The sequence below is a fragment of the Aspergillus brunneoviolaceus genome, assembly GCF_003184695.1.
Source record: "Aspergillus brunneoviolaceus CBS 621.78 unplaced genomic scaffold BO95scaffold_32, whole genome shotgun sequence".
Classification (NCBI taxonomy): Eukaryota; Fungi; Ascomycota; class Eurotiomycetes; order Eurotiales; family Aspergillaceae; genus Aspergillus; species Aspergillus brunneoviolaceus.
The window spans coordinates 243,432-263,299 of NW_020290762.1; the positions used below are offsets into that span (position 1 = coordinate 243,432).

General features: G+C 52.2%; 7 protein-coding genes across 7 annotated transcripts; 5 read left to right on the plus strand and 2 right to left on the minus strand.

The window, feature by feature from the left end:
- Window positions 1-91: 91 nt before the first annotated feature.
- On the plus strand, window positions 92-2,951 carry BO95DRAFT_453050 (dienelactone hydrolase; the record flags this gene model as incomplete). The annotated part of the gene is made up of 8 exons (XM_025588188.1): window positions 92-208; window positions 270-461; window positions 522-805; window positions 856-857; window positions 1,287-1,634; window positions 1,735-2,475; window positions 2,539-2,843; window positions 2,904-2,951. 8 exons carry the CDS (start codon window positions 92-94, stop codon window positions 2,949-2,951), a joined length of 2,037 nt encoding a protein of 678 aa, XP_025442472.1.
- A 209-nt stretch (window positions 2,952-3,160) lies between these two features.
- Window positions 3,161-6,072, minus strand: BO95DRAFT_482040 (pseudouridine-5'-phosphate glycosidase/carbohydrate kinase family protein; the record flags this gene model as incomplete). The annotated part of the gene is made up of 6 exons (XM_025590230.1): window positions 5,714-6,072; window positions 5,446-5,654; window positions 5,292-5,391; window positions 4,920-5,150; window positions 4,511-4,811; window positions 3,161-4,445 (listed from the first exon to the last, which is right to left on the minus strand). Exons 1-6 carry the CDS (start codon window positions 5,970-5,972, stop codon window positions 3,161-3,163), a joined length of 2,385 nt encoding a protein of 794 aa, XP_025442473.1. The 5' UTR covers window positions 5,973-6,072.
- A 189-nt stretch (window positions 6,073-6,261) lies between these two features.
- BO95DRAFT_442633 (dolichyl-diphosphooligosaccharide--protein glycotransferase subunit OST1) lies at window positions 6,262-8,149 on the plus strand. Its single transcript, XM_025586475.1, has 3 exons — window positions 6,262-6,711; window positions 6,852-7,890; window positions 7,954-8,149. Exons 1-3 carry the CDS (start codon window positions 6,359-6,361, stop codon window positions 8,077-8,079), a joined length of 1,518 nt encoding a protein of 505 aa, XP_025442474.1. The 5' UTR covers window positions 6,262-6,358; the 3' UTR covers window positions 8,080-8,149.
- Window positions 8,150-8,460: 311 nt separating this feature from the next.
- BO95DRAFT_127923 (uncharacterized protein) lies at window positions 8,461-9,191 on the plus strand. The gene has a single exon (XM_025580489.1). The coding sequence runs from the start codon at window positions 8,542-8,544 to the stop codon at window positions 9,076-9,078; it is 537 nt and encodes a 178-aa protein (XP_025442475.1). The 5' UTR covers window positions 8,461-8,541; the 3' UTR covers window positions 9,079-9,191.
- Window positions 9,192-11,919: 2,728 nt separating this feature from the next.
- Window positions 11,920-15,326, plus strand: BO95DRAFT_463544 (glutamate dehydrogenase (NAD(+)); the record flags this gene model as incomplete). Its single annotated transcript, XM_025588995.1, has 3 exons — window positions 11,920-12,238; window positions 12,304-15,238; window positions 15,290-15,326. The coding sequence occupies 3 exons, from the start codon at window positions 11,920-11,922 to the stop codon at window positions 15,324-15,326; spliced, it is 3,291 nt and encodes a 1,096-aa protein (XP_025442476.1).
- Window positions 15,327-15,632: 306 nt separating this feature from the next.
- BO95DRAFT_413267 (putative mitochondrial respiratory complex I chaperone (Cia84)) lies at window positions 15,633-18,487 on the minus strand. Its single transcript, XM_025584273.1, has 2 exons — window positions 16,129-18,487; window positions 15,633-16,023 (listed from the first exon to the last, which is right to left on the minus strand). The coding sequence occupies exons 1-2, from the start codon at window positions 18,339-18,341 to the stop codon at window positions 15,855-15,857; spliced, it is 2,382 nt and encodes a 793-aa protein (XP_025442477.1). The 5' UTR covers window positions 18,342-18,487; the 3' UTR covers window positions 15,633-15,854.
- A 123-nt stretch (window positions 18,488-18,610) lies between these two features.
- BO95DRAFT_442637 (mitochondrial 37S ribosomal protein bS18m) lies at window positions 18,611-19,652 on the plus strand. The gene is made up of 3 exons (XM_025586476.1): window positions 18,611-18,818; window positions 18,929-19,152; window positions 19,233-19,652. The coding sequence occupies exons 1-3, from the start codon at window positions 18,674-18,676 to the stop codon at window positions 19,437-19,439; spliced, it is 576 nt and encodes a 191-aa protein (XP_025442478.1). The 5' UTR covers window positions 18,611-18,673; the 3' UTR covers window positions 19,440-19,652.
- The last annotated feature ends 216 nt before the right edge of the window (window positions 19,653-19,868 follow it).

A 19,868-nucleotide genomic window follows, 5' to 3' on the forward strand; every position in this document is an offset into this window, starting at 1 on the left:
CTTCCTTTGAAATCCCAACAACAGCAGCTTGTCCATTCCAGTTCCCCTTCATTTCCTCCCTCACTCTTACTCCCGCACCAGCAGACCGAACATGCGACCGGATGGCCCTCGTGATCCTGTAACCGGGCCTGATGGAGGCCCGGAGCCTCCCTATCCCATCCGCCTGGCCGGCCTGGTGATCAAGGGCTTTGGGCGGGGCAGCAAAGAGGTGATTGAAGTCCGCCGGACCCAACGTGCAGTGTGAGGCTGACCATGCGTTCATCTTGCAGTTGGGTATCCCCACCGCCAACATTCCGGCCGAGGGCCTCGCTGCATATCCGGACCTGCAGGTGGGCGTTTACTACGGGGTGGTCGCCTTGGATCCGGCCCGATTCGCCTTCGAGGATGCCTCGTCGCCGATCCGACCGGCCGTGTTGAGCATTGGGTACAATCCTTTTTATAAAAACCAGACACGGTCGATTGTAAGGCATCCCTTCCTTTCGGGCTCCATTTTTCAGTAATTGACCTCCCGGTGATGCTAGGAAATTCATATCATGCCATCTCTCTCGGCGCCGTCCCCCACCGCGGGCGGCGGTCCCACGAAATTCCACAAGCTCCCGGACTTCTATGGTACAGACCTGCGCCTATTGATCTTGGGGTACATCCGACCAGAGTACGATTATGTATCACTTGAGGCATTGGTGGAGGATATTCGCCTGGACTGTGAGGTGGCGCGGCGGAGTCTGCAGCGGCCAGCATATGCGTGCTATCTGGCCGGGGAAGAATGCGCGGAGGACGTAAGAGAGGCGCGCCAGTGGCTGACCCGGTTCGAATCACAATAACGGGCATGCGTCATAATGGTGCGTTTGTGCACAGATGTGCTAATTCACATTGATCATGTGCATTTAGATTTAGAGAGGGAGAGACACCCCGGAACGGAACGGCTATTGATCGCCGTCCCACTGATCGACGATGAGCGATATATAGACATCCACACAACATGCAGATACACCTACATATACAATTACAATTTACACCATACAATCTACTATACATTCCATCTTGCAGGCCAAACTGATGAATCACCTCTGTGGTCTTCCCAAGAGGCCAAGCGGAACTCCGGCTGGTTCCACGTCGACCCAAGAAACTGGGCAAAACTCGTCGACGTCAGCCCAGCATGCCACACGCCTGCCTGATCTTGAGGCAGTCGGATTTTCTCAATCTATATTTGGACCGCTTTCCTCAATACCGCTCTCGATTTTCTGACTTAAATGTACATAACTCTTTGCTGTCTGACCCATTCTCAGTCAACCCTAATCCAATATTGCTCTCCCCCATGGAACGCCTCCGCCAGCATTTTCGACGACGTCGAAGTAGTTCTTCTGGCACAACTCCTCTCCAATCAACCCCCGGTGTCGACCTTCGTCGCAAAGATTCAGACACTGGTGCGCCCCGTCGGCTGTATCTGACCTCCGATACCCTCGAATTCGACGCCGGCATCATAGCCCGACTCCGTGCAGAGGGTTTCGATGTTGAATATTTGCCCTTCCCTGGGAGATATCACACAGACCGCGAGCGAGATCGAAAAGACCTCGAGTATCTCCTGCACGAACGGGAGGATGATCTTGAGCCCGGAGAACGATATGCCGTGGTCGGTCAGACACCCTTTTTTGCCCTTTCGACTAGTACAACCCAGAGATTCTCTGGGTAGATGTCCGTACATTGTGAAACTGTAGCTAAAGGATTCCTCGCTAGCCTACAACAAACCGGCCTCACTGCTTCTCGAGTCTCACCATCAACCAGCAACATCCACCAACCCCTTCCCCCGACTTTGCGCTCTGGTGGCCTACTACCCCCATGACTTCGACAACTGCCTCGACCATCTGTCCATCAACGCAAACGGCAGTCCCATTAGCAAAGTTCTTACTGCTCCTACAAATGCCAACACGACGACCTCTTCCTCCACTGCGCCAACGACCTACCCTCCATCGGTGACCCTTCTTCCCATCCAGATTCATCTCGCCGGAGACCGCTGCTCAGCCGGCCCCGAGCCCTCCGCACCCACCCATACCCGCAAGCGTCACCGCTGTCACTCCTTCTTCTACCCAGAATCCAACGCAGGGTTTGCGGAGCCCTCCTCACCAAACTACGACGGCATCGCCGCGCGATTAGCCTGGTCGCGAGCCCTCGAGGCCCTGAAGCGCGGGTTCGGCTGGCCCGGGAACGGCGGGGGATGGAAGGTCCCGGATGTAGAGACCGTCTGGGAAGAATACTGGCGGTGTCTGGCGGCGTCGTCGGAGACTTGCACCATGGCCGGTCAGCAACAAGACTCGTCTACTGCGGTGACAGATGAGCGAGAGCGCTTGGCGGCCCAAATTGTCGGGCTGATGATAGGGAGCAGTAGTGGTGTTCAGTTGAACGCATCGGGGCCCAGTGATGACGACCATACCTCTCTGGGAACTCCACTGGTGAATTGTGTGCCGACTATGATGGGAGGTGAGTCGAAACAATAATTCATATAACCGGGTATATATAACATTTGTATCTGATATGATTTAGGCAGCACCCCCAAATCCCTCACCCAATTCTTCACCACCCAATTCCTGCCGACGGGTCCTCCTGATCAACGGATTCGCCTCCTCTCACGCACTACCGGCGCGGATCGCATCGTCGATGAGCTGCACTTTTCGTTCACCCATAGCGAAGAGATTCCGTGGTTGTTGCCCTCGGTTCCACCGACGGGTCGGCCCGTGCGCATCGCCCTCGTCATGACGGCGAGTTTCTGCGCGGGGAAAGTCGCCCGTCTTAATATCTATTGGGATCAAGCGAGCGTCTTACTGCAGATCGGCTTGTTGGATCCGGCGGTTGTGCCGGCTGGGTTCAGCCCCACGGGGTTGAATCGCGCAGGGACAAAAATCGTCGAGCGGTTGCCGGTGGTTGGGGCAGAAGCGGTGGAGAGGATTACTGTCTAAATTGGTATTGAGCTTGATGGTTTTTGCTACTATATATGATGACTTTATGGTACGGCATAGCGTGGGACTTGACCATCTTCTGGCTGTAGAATTCTCTTATGATAGACAATTGTGTGATGAGCATGATGGCTGTGATTTGTTCCAATAGCAACATCAACTGTGCATTTATGAGGTAAAAAGGAGGCTCGATCTCAATGAAATCCTCGATATCATGGAAAGTTGAGCTTGCGGATTTCGCGACTCACGCCGCCAGGGGACTGAAGCGTCAGAACACTGGCTTCCTGCGCCAAAGACAGCACCTCTTCTACCACATGGCCGCGGGCCAAACCCGTTACTACCGCCCCCAAGAGAGTATCTCCAGCCCCATTGACACTGACAATATCTTCCTCCGCAAGTACCGCTGCTGGGGAGAACAAACGCATGTATACTCCCCCGATCACTGCATGGGGGGTGGGCGCACGGGATAGGATATATGGGGCGGTGTCCAGACTGGTCAGACGCGCGTCTCCCGGACGGAGAAGCTGTGTGAGAAGGACGCCTTGCCTGCCCAGCTTGGTGATAATGCACGGGATAAATGGAAGAAGCTGGATGCTTTGCTGCGGAATGCCTTGATCCACGAGCTCGGCCGAGGTCATGGCTACCAATCGGTCTCGCGATCCAGACGCAGACATCCCCATCGCGTCAATGACATGCCACCAGTCTTCGGAGTCGAGAAGACCATTATCCCGCGCGGCCGCGTACATCTCTGTCAGCTCCATCTGGTTGGGTGCCGCAAGACTGACGGTATTATTGGGAGCACATTCGGAAGGCGTGACGGCAGCGGAGCGCCGGCCGAACAACCGACGGCTCTTGGCGGTCGAGACGGGTTCGAAGGCCGTTCGAGCCCCATGCTTCTTTGCAACTGTCATCCACTTTACAAGCACTTCTGGGCTCCAGTTCGCGTCCACAACCACCCATTTTGGTTGAGCTTGCGCAATTAATGGCTCCCAGAATCCGTCAAAATCTAGACTTTGTGCGGGCAATTCCATAATAGCCATATCCGCCATAGCGACAACGAGATCCTTCTTTGCATCGTTGACGGCCACATACTGCGCAGTACGCGCTCCTGATGATGCAGGAAGAACACGAATACCGGCTATGGGCAGCTTCTCATCGCGGAGGGAAGCGAGCGCGGTGCGGCCACTTAAATCGTCCCCAACTATACTGCAGAAGAGAACAGAGCTGTTGAGATATTTCGCCGCGATAGCCACATTGTGACCCACCCCTCCAAGGCTTTGTCCGATGACTGCGCGATTGGATGTCTCTAAGACGGGAGAGGTTGTTGACTCAGTAGGACTAAAGTCACAGGACAAATCAATTGCCAGCGAGCCTGCCACAACAATGTCCGCCTTGGCAACACCCTTGGTCAACTGTTCAGTGGTCGAACTGAGATCCAGCTCTGCTTCTGCAGTTGCTCGGTCAGCCCCAGTGGTCTCGGAGATAGCTGGCATGTATCTGCGCCGACCATCTCGACATTAGGGTGTCTCTATGCTGAGCTAAAAAAAAACATGAGTACTCACCGTTCGTTCAATGACCCGCCAGATCGCTCGAGTTTCGAGAGTTCCAGAGCTACCTTGGCTGCACGCTCCACATTGGCCTCGACAAGGGCTCGGTTGGCTACTACACTCTTCCCACCACTTAGGTCCTTGATCTTTGCAAGTACGAATGGCGTATTGTCACTCCCTTGGTGCCCCTCGACTTCTGCAAGACGAATGGCCTCATCGATGATGCCATCCGTCTCACTTTTTGCAATCGAATGCTCGAGGGGGACAGGGTTGGCAAGGAGAATACCGGACGAGACAGGAATCTGTGTTTGCGCGTCTGTGATGGAATTAGCGGCCTCATCGCACAGTGCTGACAAACGCCGATTGGCGAGAATACAGAGATACCTCCAAGAGTAAACAGGAACTCCTGTGATGTGCCACTTACAGATAATTGCGGCCGCTTCAGCCTCATCATGGATGATCTTCGGACTCTTGATGCCACTGTCGCGAGTATAGAAGGCGGGGAAATCCACGGCCCCTTGACGGCCATCTGCAAAGGTCCCCACGCAGACTCCCTCTGTCTCGAGATACTCCAGGGTACGCGGGATATCCAGGAAGCTCTTACACCCAGAGCTGACGACTGCCACTGGCGTTCGTCCCAGCTCGGTGAGATCAGCTATATCAACATTAGCGGGGAAGAAGATAGCAAGGATAATTCTACGCACCAGAGATGTCCATCGAATTTTCTCCACCGCGATGTACGCCTCCTATGACAAGTCAGCTTGTTTGAGAACTGCCCTAGCTTGGAAGTACGGACCTAAGCCTCCCGTTCCGAAGACCTTGATTCCAGCCAGATGAGCCAGCACCATCGTGCCGGACACTGTTGTACCCCCGTGTAGTCTTTTGCCAGCTAGTCCCTGATACAAAGTTAGATCAACAATTCCAAGCCAGCTACAGACTTTTTGCCTTACTAGACCACAAATGTATCCCAGATCCCTCCGGGACACTTTCAAAGCGTTCTTCTTCTCCGCAGTAGATGCTAACTCGATGAGCTCTTCTGCGTTGAGGCCAACCCGGGCTTCGCCATAGAGAACTCCGATGGTAGCAGGAACGCCGCCATTGGCACGTACTACAGATTCCAACAGCGTTGCCAATGCGACACTTTCCGGATAGGGGAATCCTGCTCTTGTCAGCAATGTCTCGGCCGATCTACTGTGACACGCCTGATGAGAGCTTTACCATGTGTATAGATGGTTGATTCAAGGGCCACCACAGGTCTCCCCGTGGCGACGGCATCGCGAACCTCCTCCGATACTTTGAACAATTTACTATTAACAAGGCCATGGTACCGTCGAGGTAGGCCTGCGGTTCTCACTGTCCGCCCGCATGTGCGAGCGGCCACTCGAGAGGCGAGCATTTGACAGCTGTTGCACAAGACTTGATAAATTCGATATTCGAATGACAGATCTCTCAGACAATTGCAAAAGCTCGAGCTCATATGAGCATCTTAGAGGAGATGAGGACTGGTTGGAGGTGCGCGGTGGCCAGGGAGGACAACCGATGCAGGAAAGAATATAATAATATGGCCCGTTCATCTGTTTCAGGTTTGGTGATAAGAATGGCGGAAAGGCGGAGAAGGAGGTTAGGTTGCGGATTAGCTAGCGGGTGGAGAAGTCCGGCCGGAACTCGTAATCGCCCCGAATCGGGACACCTCAGCATCTCCGCGTCTCTTTCCCGCTCGCCCAATTCCCTCTTGACTTGCCTCTCATTCTTCAGTGCTGATTATATCTCTTTTTTTTTTTTTTTTCTCTTTTCTCAATTTTCTCCTGGCGAGAGACATTGTGTTTTAGGCGCGGTCTGCTTCACGGCCGCCCATTTGTCACAATGAGGCCCTTTTCCGCACTCACCGCGCTGTGCGGACTGTTTCTATCCACCAGCAGCTTTGTATGCGCCGATTCCACATCGTCAAGCTCGCCAGTCGCTCTTCCCAGCGACTTCAAGCCCGCTCAAGTATTCAAGAATACCAATTTGGTCCGAAACACCAATTTGGAGAAGAGCTACCTCCGTGAGACCATCAATGTCGTGGTCGAGAATGTGGCCAAGCAAGCTCAGAGTGACTACTATTTGGCTTTGCCATCCGACCTCTACGATAAGGTCGGAGTCCTCGAAGTCCGCGATAAATCAGCTCCGGAGAAGGGCAGGCTCGATGTGCAAGCTACTGAAATTGACTCAAGCAGGTGAGTTGGTCATTCTAGTCGCCAATGGCTCGTCGGCTGGTGGTGATGCCGGTGACGATGCCACGGTTGCTTGATCCGCAAGCACTCCTCCATACTCCCCCGGCGAATTAAGACTGATGTATGCTAAATTTGACGAACAGGGATCTCCAATACTACATCGTTCACTTCTCCGAACCCCTGCCGCCCTCCTCTCAGATCACTTTGGGAATCTCCTACTCTGTCCTCAACTCTTTCAGCCCGCGCCCGGCCGCTATCAAACAGATGGACCGACAGTACCTCACTTATTCGTTCTCCGCCTATGCTCCTTCAGCATACACGACAGTGACGCAGAAGACCAAGCTCAAGCTTCCCAGCACCAATGTCCCGGAATATACGACCACGGACTTGAAGTCGGGTGCGGACCCGGAGCGTCTGGGTACCAGCTACACGTACGGACCCTATGACACGGCTCAGGTTGCGCCCGGTACTACTTACCCGATCGTCGTTCGCTATGAGTTCACCAAGCCAGTCATCACGGCTTCGCTGCTGGAGCGCGACCTGGAGGTTTCTCATTGGGGCGGCAACCTGGCCACGGAGGAGCGCTATTGGCTGCGCAACAATGGCTCTGAACTCTTGGACCACTTTTCGCGCGTGGAATGGACCCTCAGCAGTTACCAGCAACTCCCCTCTTCCTCTATTCGCGAGCTGAAGTACCCCCTGAAGCCCGGCTCCGTGGACCCTTATTTTATCGATGACATCGGCAATGTTTCTACAAGCCGCTACCGTCCCGGGAAGGTTCCGAGCCGCGACGCATCATTGGAGCTTCGCCCCCGTTTCCCCATCTTTGGTGGCTGGAACTATAGTTTCCGCGTCGGCTGGAACAACGACCTCTCCACGTTCCTTCGTCGGCCCGTCGGCAGTTCTGACTCTTACGTGCTCAAGGTTCCCTTCATCGAAGGACCCAAGGCCTCCGAGGGCATCCAGTATGAGAAGGTCGTTGTGCGAGTGATCCTTCCCGAAGGCGCCCGGAATGTTCGCTGGGAGATGCTGGAAAAGGCTTCCAGCAATGGACTCCCTAGCTCCAGCCAGATCCAGGCCGACGTGTCCGAGCACAAGACGTTCATGGACACTCTGGGACGGACGGCATTGAGCCTAACCATCAATGGACTGACGGATGAAGCTCGCGACTCTCAGATTGTGGTAAGTTCCTTGACAATCATCTAAACCTGACTCGAGTCGAAAGCATACTGACAATTGAACTAGGTGACCTACGATTATTCCTTGTGGGATGAATTGCGCAAGCCGGTGACTATCACTGCTGGTCTCTTCACAGTATTTGTAGCCGCGTGGGCTGTGGGCAACCTTGACGTGAGCATCAAGAAGCGGTAGTCGTGAAGGATGTATGATATAATCCAGCTCTTTGTACCAGACCAGAAATGAAAATAGGTGTTCGCTGGTGTTCGTGTGTCCGTAGAGTGTCTACATGCTATTCGTAAGAGTTTATGGCCAGTTGAGATTCTCCCCCACAGTCACACATGCATATTGGCATATTTTGAGGCTTCGCGCTAGCTGGTCGGCATCATCTAGCCAAACTCGACCTGCGCATCCGAGTACAAACGAGACCTCTGCAAAATCCAGGATCCATCCGAAGGGTTCAGAAGACGCGTGGTGCATGGATGAGGAATTAGTGGCTTTCGGGCACGGATGCAGAGCGTTGGGTCGAACGCGTATCCAATAACAAAATCTCGTTGTAAGCATCACGCCTTGCAGTTCAGTGATTGCTTGCTGCATTGAGCAAGTCTGCGGTCCGTGAGATATTTACTAGTAGAAGCAGTAAGTTCGTTATTCAGCATGCTTTCGTCGTTCCCTCTCGTGACTCTGTCCACTCAGCCGGATTCGTTCGATACCATTTCCCCGACACCGAGCATGCATTTCCCCTGCTGCTGCGGCCCTCTAGGAGCGCAGCTCGAATTTTGCGAATTCAAGTACTCCGTATTGCTGGCGATTAGTGGTTGCTGGACCTCTTGGGATTGTCCCTCGTGCTGGTGTGCAGCTGACCGATTTGAGCAATCAAGCGACGGCTATGCAAGGCTGTCCGAGTGGGCTATTCAACAGTATTCAACAATAGCTCGACTTTCACTTACCGTATGCTACGGCGGAGAGGAGATGACTCGTTTCTCCATTCCGTTCCATTTTCTCTCTTTCAGATCTGCGTCATCCTGGTGTCCGTTTGGGGTAGGAAAAAGTATCCCGCATGGATCCAGTGGGCTAGACTCCAAGGTACGTAACTTAATCATGGATAGATTAGTATATTACTACTTGAGTTTCATGGATCTTTCCCAGCCATTCTTCCCCCTCCTCAGCCGGTCCGGGGTTCTCCCCATTTAGGGCAAGGTTGTTTGCAGGACGGAAGGCCGACGATCACCCTACTAGCAAAAACTCAGAAGGGGAGTCAGTCCCGCGGAGAGAGAGAGGGGCGAAAAAAGAGAGAGACTGGGAGGAGGGAGGGCGGGAGGGGGATGAAGGATCCTGGGGAAAAGTCGGGGAGCATCTCTTGATCTCTTGAATTTTGATGGGGTAATTGCCGGCGACTGGGTTGAGCCATTTGATAATTTAATAATGAGAACTCATGGGAACTTCCGCAATAGAGAGGGGTTTTCTCATACTAGATACCTCCCCCGCAAAAAATGCACCTGGACATTGCTCCAAACCCCCATTACCCCCTGGAGAAAAACTGGAGAGCGCCTGGATCGGGAATCGATCCAGGAACCGATTCCGAGTCGACTTGGCTGCTTCCCCCGCAATTGGAACTGCACATGACTCCGTCATGAACTTGTGAGTTAGTGACTGATCCATTCAATAGAAAAAGTACAGTAGTTACCCTTCCTGTATAGTAAGTACAGTGCATTTAGTTAAAGGTTGATACCCTAGGTACTGTTTATATTTCGTCCTTCAGGCTGGCCTACTGCTACATAATAGTATTCGGTATGAGTATATACAGTACACACTACATGCAGATTCCTCATCTTACTCCATAATCACGATCACATACATACTCCATCAGATACAATCACAAATCTCGCCGAGACGAGGAGCGAAACGCCGAGAATGGCGATGCGGCATTTTCGATGATTCATATTACGCACCGGAAACCGGGCGGTCACAAACCATGACACATCCAAACCCGGTCCGGTCAGCTGACACACCCAACCAACTAACTAACTGACTACCCGTAACGGCCTGGAATGTTGCCGGTCTGGTCTGTTAGGTTCTGTTCCAAGTTCTTTAATATGATTATTCTTTGATAGTCTGGAGCCTGATAAGGCCCTATCCCAGCGTGGTCGTACTCAGAACTTTACTACTCATATAGTAAACTAGCTACCTGGGCTGACTATACGCCCTACTGTCCCTAGTTCTCAAACCCCTGGCTACTTTATCTATAGTTAGAGCATTGGAAATTCCAGCCCCTCGATCTCCCCCGGGTTCCTGGACATGATTCTTCATGTCTCTCGCTGCAACTCATTCTTCCCTCCCAAAATAGATCTTTCAGCTCATACCTACTCATGTATCTATATTTACGTATCCATCTATCTATACAGCTATCCATCCATCTATCTATCTATCTATCTACCGCATCTTTCAAACCACCGACCAGGAGCTGAGGTAATTATGGAGATGGAATTTCCAAAATTAGGCCCCCTCTCTCCACCTGCCCCGGGTTCCCAGGCCAATGAAAAATGATAGATGCGGCATTTTCCTTCCAAGTTGACCTCTTTTACCTCACTCGCGCCATCCGAGTGAGTCTGGCTCGTCGTCCAAACAGGCAAGTCCTGGCCCACTCAGCTCCAGGCTTGCTTCCCTTGGCGTCGACAATACTGTACGGAGTACGAAGTACGTAGAACCAGTAAGTAACAATCAATGTCATGCAGTGGAGATAGATTCGTGTCTTTTGAGTGAAGAGCTAGAGTATAGAAATGATTCTCTACCATAGTCACTGAGGAATCTCATATCTCTTTTCCTTTTCCTTTCAATCTAACTAGTTACGGAGTATGTGTCATGTGGTAGAGGAAAATCAATGTCAAAAGAATCAGCCACAGCACAGTTAACTACGGAGTATAGCCACAAAGGACCACCCGGGGTGGTCGATCCACCTGTAGGGTAGGTACGATACCTGAATGTGATGTATGAGACCGTACCAATACCAGCAGTATCTTACCACAAGTTGCCCCGGACCGGGAAGCTGCGCTTTTCCCCCCCCCCCCCCGTTCCTGGCCGATCGCATAGCACCGGCTATTGCGACTAGTTAGTTCACTTATCTCCTCTCATACTACTTACTACTAGCATCTAGTAAGTTAGTGTATGTAGTATGTCGTAACATCATCCAGCATCATAACTGGAGACTCTTTGTAACTTATCCGTCTTTACCACCCAAACAAATAATTAACTTACATGACACTGCGTGATAATTAATAAATAAATAATAAAAAAAAGCCTTTCTTCCAGACTGAGATCATCTCTTCAAAAGATTTTTGAATCAGTCATATAAAGGGTCGCCTTCCCCAGTATTCCTCCCACTCACACATTACACATTTTGATGAAGTCATTTGTTTTGCTTGTAGCATAATTCTTCTAACTGATCATCCTTTCTCCTCCTCCTCCTCCTCCTTCTTCTTCCCTACTAAGTCACCCACTCGTCTCTCTGAGTTCTCTTTCCAACTTTCGAAAAAGAAAAGATTGAGCATCTCACGCAATCAATACAATCGTCGACCTACTTTTTTCTTATCTGCCTTTCTCTCAATTGCGGTTGACGTGTCGACTGCATTGCATGGCTGAGCTTGACAACTGTAAAAGCCGTCCCTTCCTGTCTGATAAGCCTGTCTCCCCCCACCACCTACTGACCAGTTCAAAGAATTCAAGAATCCGCCTCTATTGCTTTTGTCTCAAACACAACTTGGAGCTAGGTGCGTTCGTTCTTCATCGCTTGCGTGTTATCTTGTCCTCGACTTCGTCTGTCTTTGTTTTCAACTCCCCTTCTGTTCTTTTCCCTTTCTTTCAACAAATGCACTATTCAAACTTCTCCTTTGGAATTTCACCATTTGCGGTTGCCTGGGTTGGCTGCAGTGCTCATACCGTTCCAGACTTCACAAGCCGAACCTTGTCCACTGAACATACCACTTGAATTACACACAACCTCAAAGACCCCCCGTCATAAAAGTCACAACACTCACAATGGTGTCCCCCGCACCTTCATCCTCGCCCATCCCCGATGGCCAACTCAATGGCGCCAACTCTCTGCCCGTGCGGGCCGGCCCCAAGCTCTATGGCAGTAACGACGGCGCTTACTCGGGAGCTGGCACCCCCATCGGCTTCCAACGTCACCCACACAACAAAATCCTCGAGAGTGTAGCCGGCTCAAGCATCCGTCAACCTTCCCCACAACCCACCCACCTGGGAATCCCCGGCGGCGGTTCACATCGGATCTTGTCCGAGGAAGATCCCGGCTATGTGGCTGCCAAGTTCGAGGGCAAGGAGAAGCAGATGGAACAGGGTAAGTGATTACTTGAACTAAGAGCTCGCGCACTAGGTTGGTATCTGACCTATTTGCATCCGCAGTCATGGATCAGCTGGAAAAGAAGGGTTTCATTCCAGTGGAGTTCGTTGTAGGAGAGACTGAATGGTTTTACAATCAACTCGGCATCGACGACACCTACTTCCAGACGGAGTCTGTCGAGGCCATTGTTACGCAAATTCTGTCCTTGTACGCCGCCAAGGTCGCCGCCTACGCGCGAGACGACAAGAAGCTCGAAATCCGACTGGACAAGGAGGCTGAGGATCACGCGGTTTACATTGACACCAGCAAGCCGGGTGTCTCCTCCGTCGAGGGCCCGCGCTACGAGTCGCGGATTGACAAAAAGTACATCAATGGCTCGACACCCGAGAACAGTTACCGGGTAGAGACTTTCCGCTCGCCTACCTCGATTCCAGGTGATGATGGTCAGCAGCTCCGTTGCTACTTCGTCTACAAGTGTCAGTTTGTCAACTCGAACCCAGATCCCAATGAGACCAACATCGACATCATTGGTGAGAAGAGGTTCTTGCAGAAGGCCACCCCCAATACCAAGGCCATTTACCAAGAGATCATCAGCAATGCGGTCAGCCGCTCTGGTCCCGTCATTGAGATGTTCGAGATTGAAAAGAGTCGCGAGAAGAGACTGGTCATTGCTTACCGGCAAGGCTCGGCCATGGGGCTTTTCAGTGCTCTCTCTGATCTGTATCACTACTACCGCTTGACCAGTTCACGAAAGTATCTGGAACACTTCTCCAACGGAATCACGGTGATTTCGCTCTATCTTCGTCCGTTGCCCAATCAGGAGATAGCTGCCAAGTTTCCCCCGATCGAGGCGGCGATCCACCAGATTATCAAGGAGGTCTCCCTTTTGTATTGCATCCCTCAGAACAGATTTCAGCATCATTTTGCAGTTGGTCGGCTCAGCTTGCAAGAGACGATTTATGCCCACTGCGCGTGGGTGTTCGTTCAGCAATTTTTGAATCGCCTGGGTTCTGAGTACACGTCGTTGACCGATCTCTTGGATTCTAGCAACAGCGTTCACGCGGAGTTGTTGGCCAAGATTAAGAAGCGTCTACGTACCGAGACCTTTACCTCGGATTATATTTCCGAGATCGTCAACAAGTATCCGGAACTCATTCACAAGTTATATCTCGACTTTGCCAACACCCACTATGTGCAGACCCGTGGACCAGCTGAGGATGATTTCCTTCCTACGCTAAGTTATTTGCGGCTGCAGGTTGACGAGGTCCTTGACGGCCCCAAGCTGAAGCAGCTCATCTCAAGCACAGCTGCCAACGAACATGATGAGATGGTCATGAGCGCTTTCCGAGTGTTTAATGCCTCTATTCTCAAGACAAACTTCTTCACCCCAACCAAGGTGGCCCTCAGCTTCCGGCTCAACCCTCATTTCCTCCCGGAGCACGAGTATCCCCAACCTCTATATGGCATGTTCCTGGTCATTAGCTCCGAGTTCCGCGGATTCCATCTCCGGTTCCGTGATATTGCGCGCGGAGGTATTCGTATCGTCAAGAGCCGGAACAAGGAAGCCTACAGCATCAATGCCCGCTCTCTGTTCGATGAGAACTACAACCTGGCCAATACTCAGCAACGCAAGAACAAGGACATTCCCGAAGGCGGTGCCAAGGGCGTAATCCTGCTCGACGTGAATCACCAGGACAAGGCCCGTGTCGCTTTTGAAAAGTATATTGACAGTATCCTTGATCTCTTGCTGCCACCAGTCAGTCCTGGCATCAAGGACCCTATTGTTGATCTGTACGGCAAAGACGAGATCTTATTTATGGGCCCAGATGAGAACACGGCTGAGCTGGTCGACTGGGCCACAGAGCATGCCCGAAATCGTGGTGCCCCATGGTGGAAGTCTTTTTTCACGGGGAAGAGCCCCAGACTGGGCGGCATTCCTCATGACACCTACGGAATGACGACGTTGTCCGTGCGGCAGTATGTTCTTGGAATCTACCGCAAGTTGAAGATCGATCCCAGCACCATTCGCAAGCTACAAACCGGTGGTCCCGATGGTGATCTAGGCTCCAACGAGATTCTCCTCGCCAATGAAAAGTACACTGCCATCGTGGACGGCTCTGGTGTGATTGTTGATCCCCAAGGTCTCAACCAGGAAGAGCTTGTCCGACTGGCTAAGAATCGAGTCACGATTTCGGAGTTCGACCTGTCCAAGCTTTCACCCCAGGGTTACCGAGTCTTAGTGGACGAGAGTAACGTGAGATTGCCTAGCGGCGAGCTCGTCCACAATGGAATGATCTTCCGCAACCTGTTTCATCTGCGCAATGATCAGCAGTATGACACCTTTGTGCCTTGCGGTGGTCGCCCCGAATCAATTGACCTATCCACCGTGGGCAAGCTGATCAACGATGGCAAAGCCACCATTCCCTACATTGTCGAAGGTGCCAATCTGTTCATCACACAAGACGCCAAACTCCGCTTGGAGCGTGCCGGCTGTATTCTGTTCAAGGACGCGTCCGCCAACAAGGGTGGTGTGACCTCGTCTTCCCTGGAGGTTCTGGCTTCGTTGTCTTTCGATGATGCCGAGTTCGTGGAGAACATGTGCATTCGTGAGGACGGCACGGTGCCTACTTTTTACAGCGAATATGTCAAGCAGGTTCAAGAAGTGATTAAGCAGAACGCCACCCTCGAATTTGAGGCTATTTGGCGCGAGCATGAGCAAACTGGTGTGCTGCGTAGTGTGCTCAGCGATCAGCTTAGTATCGCGATCACCAAGCTTGATGAAGAGCTTCAAAACACCGAGTTGTGGGATAATGTCGAGCTCCGTCGCTCGGTTCTCCACGATGCTCTCCCTAAGCTGCTTCTGAACAAGATCGGCCTGGACACTATCCTTCAGCGTGTACCGGAGAATTATCTGCGGGCTATTTTTGGTAGCTACCTCGCCAGTCGGTTTGTTTACGAATATGGTAGCAGCCCAAGCCAATTCTCTTTCTTCGATTTGTGAGTGCCCTGTTTTTGACGCTGCCGTGACTTCGCTAACTTGATTGACAGCATGACCAAGCGACTTGCGCAGATCTCCCAGGCGTAAACGTGATTTTTAGACGAATATACATGAGTCTTCCTTGATTCCTTAAAGAGTGCGATGATATGCATCTTCCGGGTTATGCCTGCTGCACATATGCAGTTTGTTATGGATATATTAATTATGAGTGGACGTCAGTTGTTTTGTGGAATACAGAAAAGCTGCTACGAGCCTAGCCTAATAAAGTGATTTATTCATCTTCAGGACCTTTGGTCTTCTCCGTTCTTCCATGGATTGAGTAATTTAGATCGTCTTGCCGTAGCATGGGCAGCTTTGGAATGATGTATGGTATGCAAATACAACCAAGAGCAAGGGAGATCTTAAGATTGATTATTCATTCGGTGTCGCTCAATCGTGATGCAATGCCCCTTTCTACCAGAATCTCACATGTGACACATCTGCGTGGCACAATGACTGCATATAAAGCAATGGACGCACGGAGGCTCACTCCGCCGGCCATCAATGAACCGCTAAACCGCTCAATCGCATTGTACGCACAAAACCGCCCGCAGAAAGGACTCGCTCTATTTACGTTTAAATGTCAATCTCCTTCATTTCGATATTGAATTGTGGGCCCTCGTCATGCTCGATGCGTTCGATCTGCTCTAGCTGCGCCCACAGCTCGGGATATTTGGCTCGGGCCCACTTCTCGACCTCATCTTTCCAGTGTTGGTAAGGAATCCCGTTGTAGAATTGGCCGATCCTAGAGGGCACGTTAACCAAACCGCGCGGACATGACGGCAGGTAAAGCCGTAGACGAGGAATGTAAGAGTGTCTAGGGACAGGGGGGGGGGGGGGTTGAACTAACGAGTTGCGGGTCGGCTTGAGGCCAGTCTCGACCTCCATCTTCTCCAGAGCCTCGGTGGCGAGGTCAAATTCGCAGTGGGCGGCCAGAGCTTTGACATACGCCATGTACAGTTGGCGGTTGCGCTCGATGCCCAGCAACTTGACCTTGTCCATCATCTTGAGGGCTTCCTCAACACCGTTGTTGTGCCTGGAGCATGTCTCAAAGAAGATAGGGATGGTCTTATGGGACGGACCCTCGTCCGACTCCAGGATGCTTCGGAAAACTTTCATTGCCTGCTCGGGCATGTCGCAGGAGGCGTAGGCGAGCATGAGCCCGTCGAGCACGCGCGTGGTTAGGTCGACTTCGACGTCGAGTTTGAGCATGTTGTGCACGAGTTGGAGGTGCTTTGCGGATTGGGTGCGAGCGATGCCGACAAAGCAGCGGGCGTATGTGTCAGGCTTGGGCCGTCGGGCGAAGTCCTCGGCCTGTCGCATGTGGCCGAAAACGAGGTAGGCGAGGTCGCTACGGTGGCGTTTGAAGAATGAGGTCATGATATCGGTGCGCGAGCGGACGCCGGTTTCCGGGAAGGCGAGCAGCAGCAGATTATACGTCTCCCAGGCATCGGAGTCCTTTTGCTCGAGGTCCAAGATGAACCCGGTCAGCGAGTTGCGAATCGTCGCCCGTTCTTCCGTGTCATACAGCCCAAGGCGTGGCCGGAGCAGTGCCGAAACGCCCTCCCAGTCGAGTCGGTAGAGGAGCATACGTGTGATCGCTGCCACGGTCCCTGCCTCTAGCCGTACGTTGTTGTCAAACAACGGGTCCAGGAAGGCCGAGATGCGGTCGAATATCGCATCGTCCTGGCCTGAAAGGCAGAGAAGTTTGATTAACTTGTTCATTAGTGGCATGTTCGCGGTCGCCATGGCTTCCGGATCCTGCAAATCGTCCATGGAGCGCAATGCCCTCCCAGTATCACCCGCTAAGATGTAGGATTCCAGCTGCAAAAGCTGCGTTCTCGTGTTAGGTTCTAGAGCCCAGTGGGAGGCTAACGCAGCAAATTTGACAGCTAGAGCAGGGTCTTGTATCGCGTTTGCGTACTCTATCAGATCATTCACGCATGAGATAGTTAGAGCCTTCCTAGCATTCTCGTCGCCCGCCATCATAGTATTGGCCTTCTCTGAGACGGCAGTTGCACTCTGCTTTTGCACCCCTTCCCAAAAGAGGGTGATGCCCAGAGTCTTGCAGACCGGCATGTTGGAAAGTGACTCGAACACCGATGCTGCCCACGCGGTATCGGAGTTCAACGTCGCATATTTGATAACGGCCTCTCTCACTGCCACTGTGGGCGTCTGCCCGTTCGAAAGAGGACATTCGTAGATCGTTTTTGTCGCGGTAAACAAGTCCTCTTCGATAAGAAGCTTAACCAGGTCTTCATGAGATCTGTGGTCGAACTCGACGTCGAATTTCTCAAGATTCTCGGCTGTCCATTCTAAACGGCGCTTCTCACCTACCATCGCAAATCCCTTCATAACCACATGCCATGGGGTCGGGCGAGCCATCTTCAGCCTGAACCAGAACCGCTCTAGAACGTCGCATGCTTCATCCGGGTGGCCATTCAAAGCCTGTATGTTGATATACGCAATGAAAGCCGACCGACTGATATGTTTCATATTGGGTGACGGATCACGGCACAATTCCGAAAAGGCAGCGCGAGCCAATTTTCGCACGATCGGTTGTGATTCAGGTAAACATTTGGCCTGTGATAGAACGAAGAGCATGTTTTCGAGAGCCTCAGTCGACAACGTTTTCTGCCATTCCTCGGGGTTCAATTCTTCCGCATGAGTTCGCATGTAATGCCAGGTGACGGAGAGCAGGGTGGCATGGAAGTGCGTAATGACACTGGGGGATGCAGCGCGTTGCCCCAAAAAGTCGTTCAAGGCATTGGCTAGAATTTCAAAGGTAGGCCCTCTGCTTTTGTCGGCCATTGACCTCATTAGGTCTCTCATAGGCTTTAGGCCAACCTCAGAGGGCAGAGTTGAAGACTGCGGGCTAGTCGTTGGGACCACATTGTACGCGAAGAGCCCGCGTCGCTGGCCATGGTAGCTGGTCAAAAGATCGAGCTTGCGAGGCCTATGATTCCGGACCGTATGCAGTGAGCGATGAAGGCAGCGCGAGAATGAAAGCGGTTCGTTGTTCAAAATTGCCCGAAAAACTCGCCGGGTGAGGTGGGATTGCATTTTGGCGTTGCGGTGCGACGTGGAGCACCTACTAATCAGCAAGAGGGGAGCGAGGGTAGAGATAAGAGCTTGCCAAGCTATTCTGGACCATGGCTTGGAGCAAATAAGTCCGCAATTTGAGGCTGTTGAACAGCTTAAGTTATCAGGATAGATGGATGGGAATGCAAAAGACGCGAAGGAGGAGGGCGGAAGGTCCGATTATTCTCTCGGAGGCGGCTCTTGGCGGTTTTCCCGGAAAGGCGAAAATCGATTTCACCTTCACCCTCACCCTCATTCTCTCCGGCTTGAGACGCAAGCCACAGACTCCAAGTCGCCTTGCCTATTTACCAATAATGGCCCTCCACCTGTTCTCCTGGTCGCCGCTGCGCACCATCGGCTCGACCTTTAGTGCTGCATCCGTTCGTCGCTGGAACTGGACCGCTGCTTCAAGTGCTGCCGCAACCACTGCGCATGCTTCGATTCTAAATGACCGCAAATGTATGTGACCTTACTGTATGATGTTTCTCTCGATTCTGCGTCAGCCTGCAGCTCCCTTCAAGCTTATATCCAGCGGATGGCATCGCTGACTGTCCTTTGTCGCATTGTAGCTCCACTATCCCGTCGCCGAGCCCGTCGGTTGTTCATCGAAGACCAGAAGGCCGTTAACGAAAGCCGTCCCCTGGAGAGATTCCAGACCCGTGAATGGAAGGCCGGTGATATCTATGCACCTCACGATCTCAGTCCTGCGCAGATGAGAAGGTGGAGAGTGCGCCACTCCCCTCCCACAGATGTCTTCGACTCCCTGAACTTGAATCCCTTAACTATGTACAAGGTATGTGAGACACGGAGGTCAACGGTGAGGTCGTGCAGGCAGTCTTGGAAATCTTGCTAAGAAAGATTTGCGTCTAACAGAACTTCTCGATCATGTCCGAATACATGACTCCCACGGGCCGGATCAAGCACCGCAATGAGACCGGTCTGCGCCCAGTCAATCAAAGGAGAATGGCCAAGGCTATCCGCAGAGCAGTCGGGCTTGGGCTGATGCCCAGTGTTCACCGGCACCCGGAAATTCTGGCCGCTCAGATCCAGTCACGTTCGGAGGGAGGCAGCACGTATTGAGAGATGTACTTATAGTTATCGCATCGATGGTGTCGGGGGCTGGGCCTGGCTTGTTCTTTTTATTCCCTCTTGGGCATTGTTTCATGTTGTCAGTTGGCTTGTTGTAAGATGATTTTGAATCTCGGGCGGTGACCATGTACAGTACTATACTATCTCTCTACTAGGCCTTGACGTGAGGCAATTTGGTAGCGCATAACAGTCAGTAACTAAGTGCCTTTTCACAAAGCAGCTACAGGTAAAGTAGACATCATGGATTGCAAAGCATAGGCTGGAGGGAGCGAACAGCGAGCGGCAAGTGACTTCACTTATTGGTAAGTTACTTGTTGTATGGATTGGATTGTACTTGAGTATCTCCGGCCCACCCAAACACCCAAATACGTACTACGTCAACAAGACTAGGTAAACACTCCCCGCCCACTGCCCACTTCC

Bases quoted from the DNA above. Each gene is read 5' to 3' on its own strand.
- BO95DRAFT_442633 (XM_025586475.1), top strand. From the start codon at position 6,359: ATGAGGCCCTTTTCCGCACTCACCGCGCTGTGCGGACTGTTTCTATCC. The intron at 6,712-6,851 runs GTGAGTTGGTCA...TTTGACGAACAG, and splicing joins ACTGAAATTGACTCAAGCAG to GGATCTCCAATACTACATCG. The intron at 7,891-7,953 runs GTAAGTTCCTTG...CAATTGAACTAG, and splicing joins CTCGCGACTCTCAGATTGTG to GTGACCTACGATTATTCCTT.
- BO95DRAFT_127923 (XM_025580489.1), top strand. From the start codon at position 8,542: ATGCTTTCGTCGTTCCCTCTCGTGACTCTGTCCACTCAGCCGGATTCG.
- BO95DRAFT_413267 (XM_025584273.1), bottom strand. From the start codon at position 18,341: ATGCAATCCCACCTCACCCGGCGAGTTTTTCGGGCAATTTTGAACAAC. The intron at 16,024-16,128 runs GTTAGTTCAACC...CGTGCCCTCTAG, and splicing joins CTCAAGCCGACCCGCAACTC to GATCGGCCAATTCTACAACG.
- BO95DRAFT_442637 (XM_025586476.1), top strand. From the start codon at position 18,674: ATGGCCCTCCACCTGTTCTCCTGGTCGCCGCTGCGCACCATCGGCTCG. The intron at 18,819-18,928 runs GTATGTGACCTT...GTCGCATTGTAG, and splicing joins GATTCTAAATGACCGCAAAT to CTCCACTATCCCGTCGCCGA. The intron at 19,153-19,232 runs GTATGTGAGACA...TGCGTCTAACAG, and splicing joins ATCCCTTAACTATGTACAAG to AACTTCTCGATCATGTCCGA.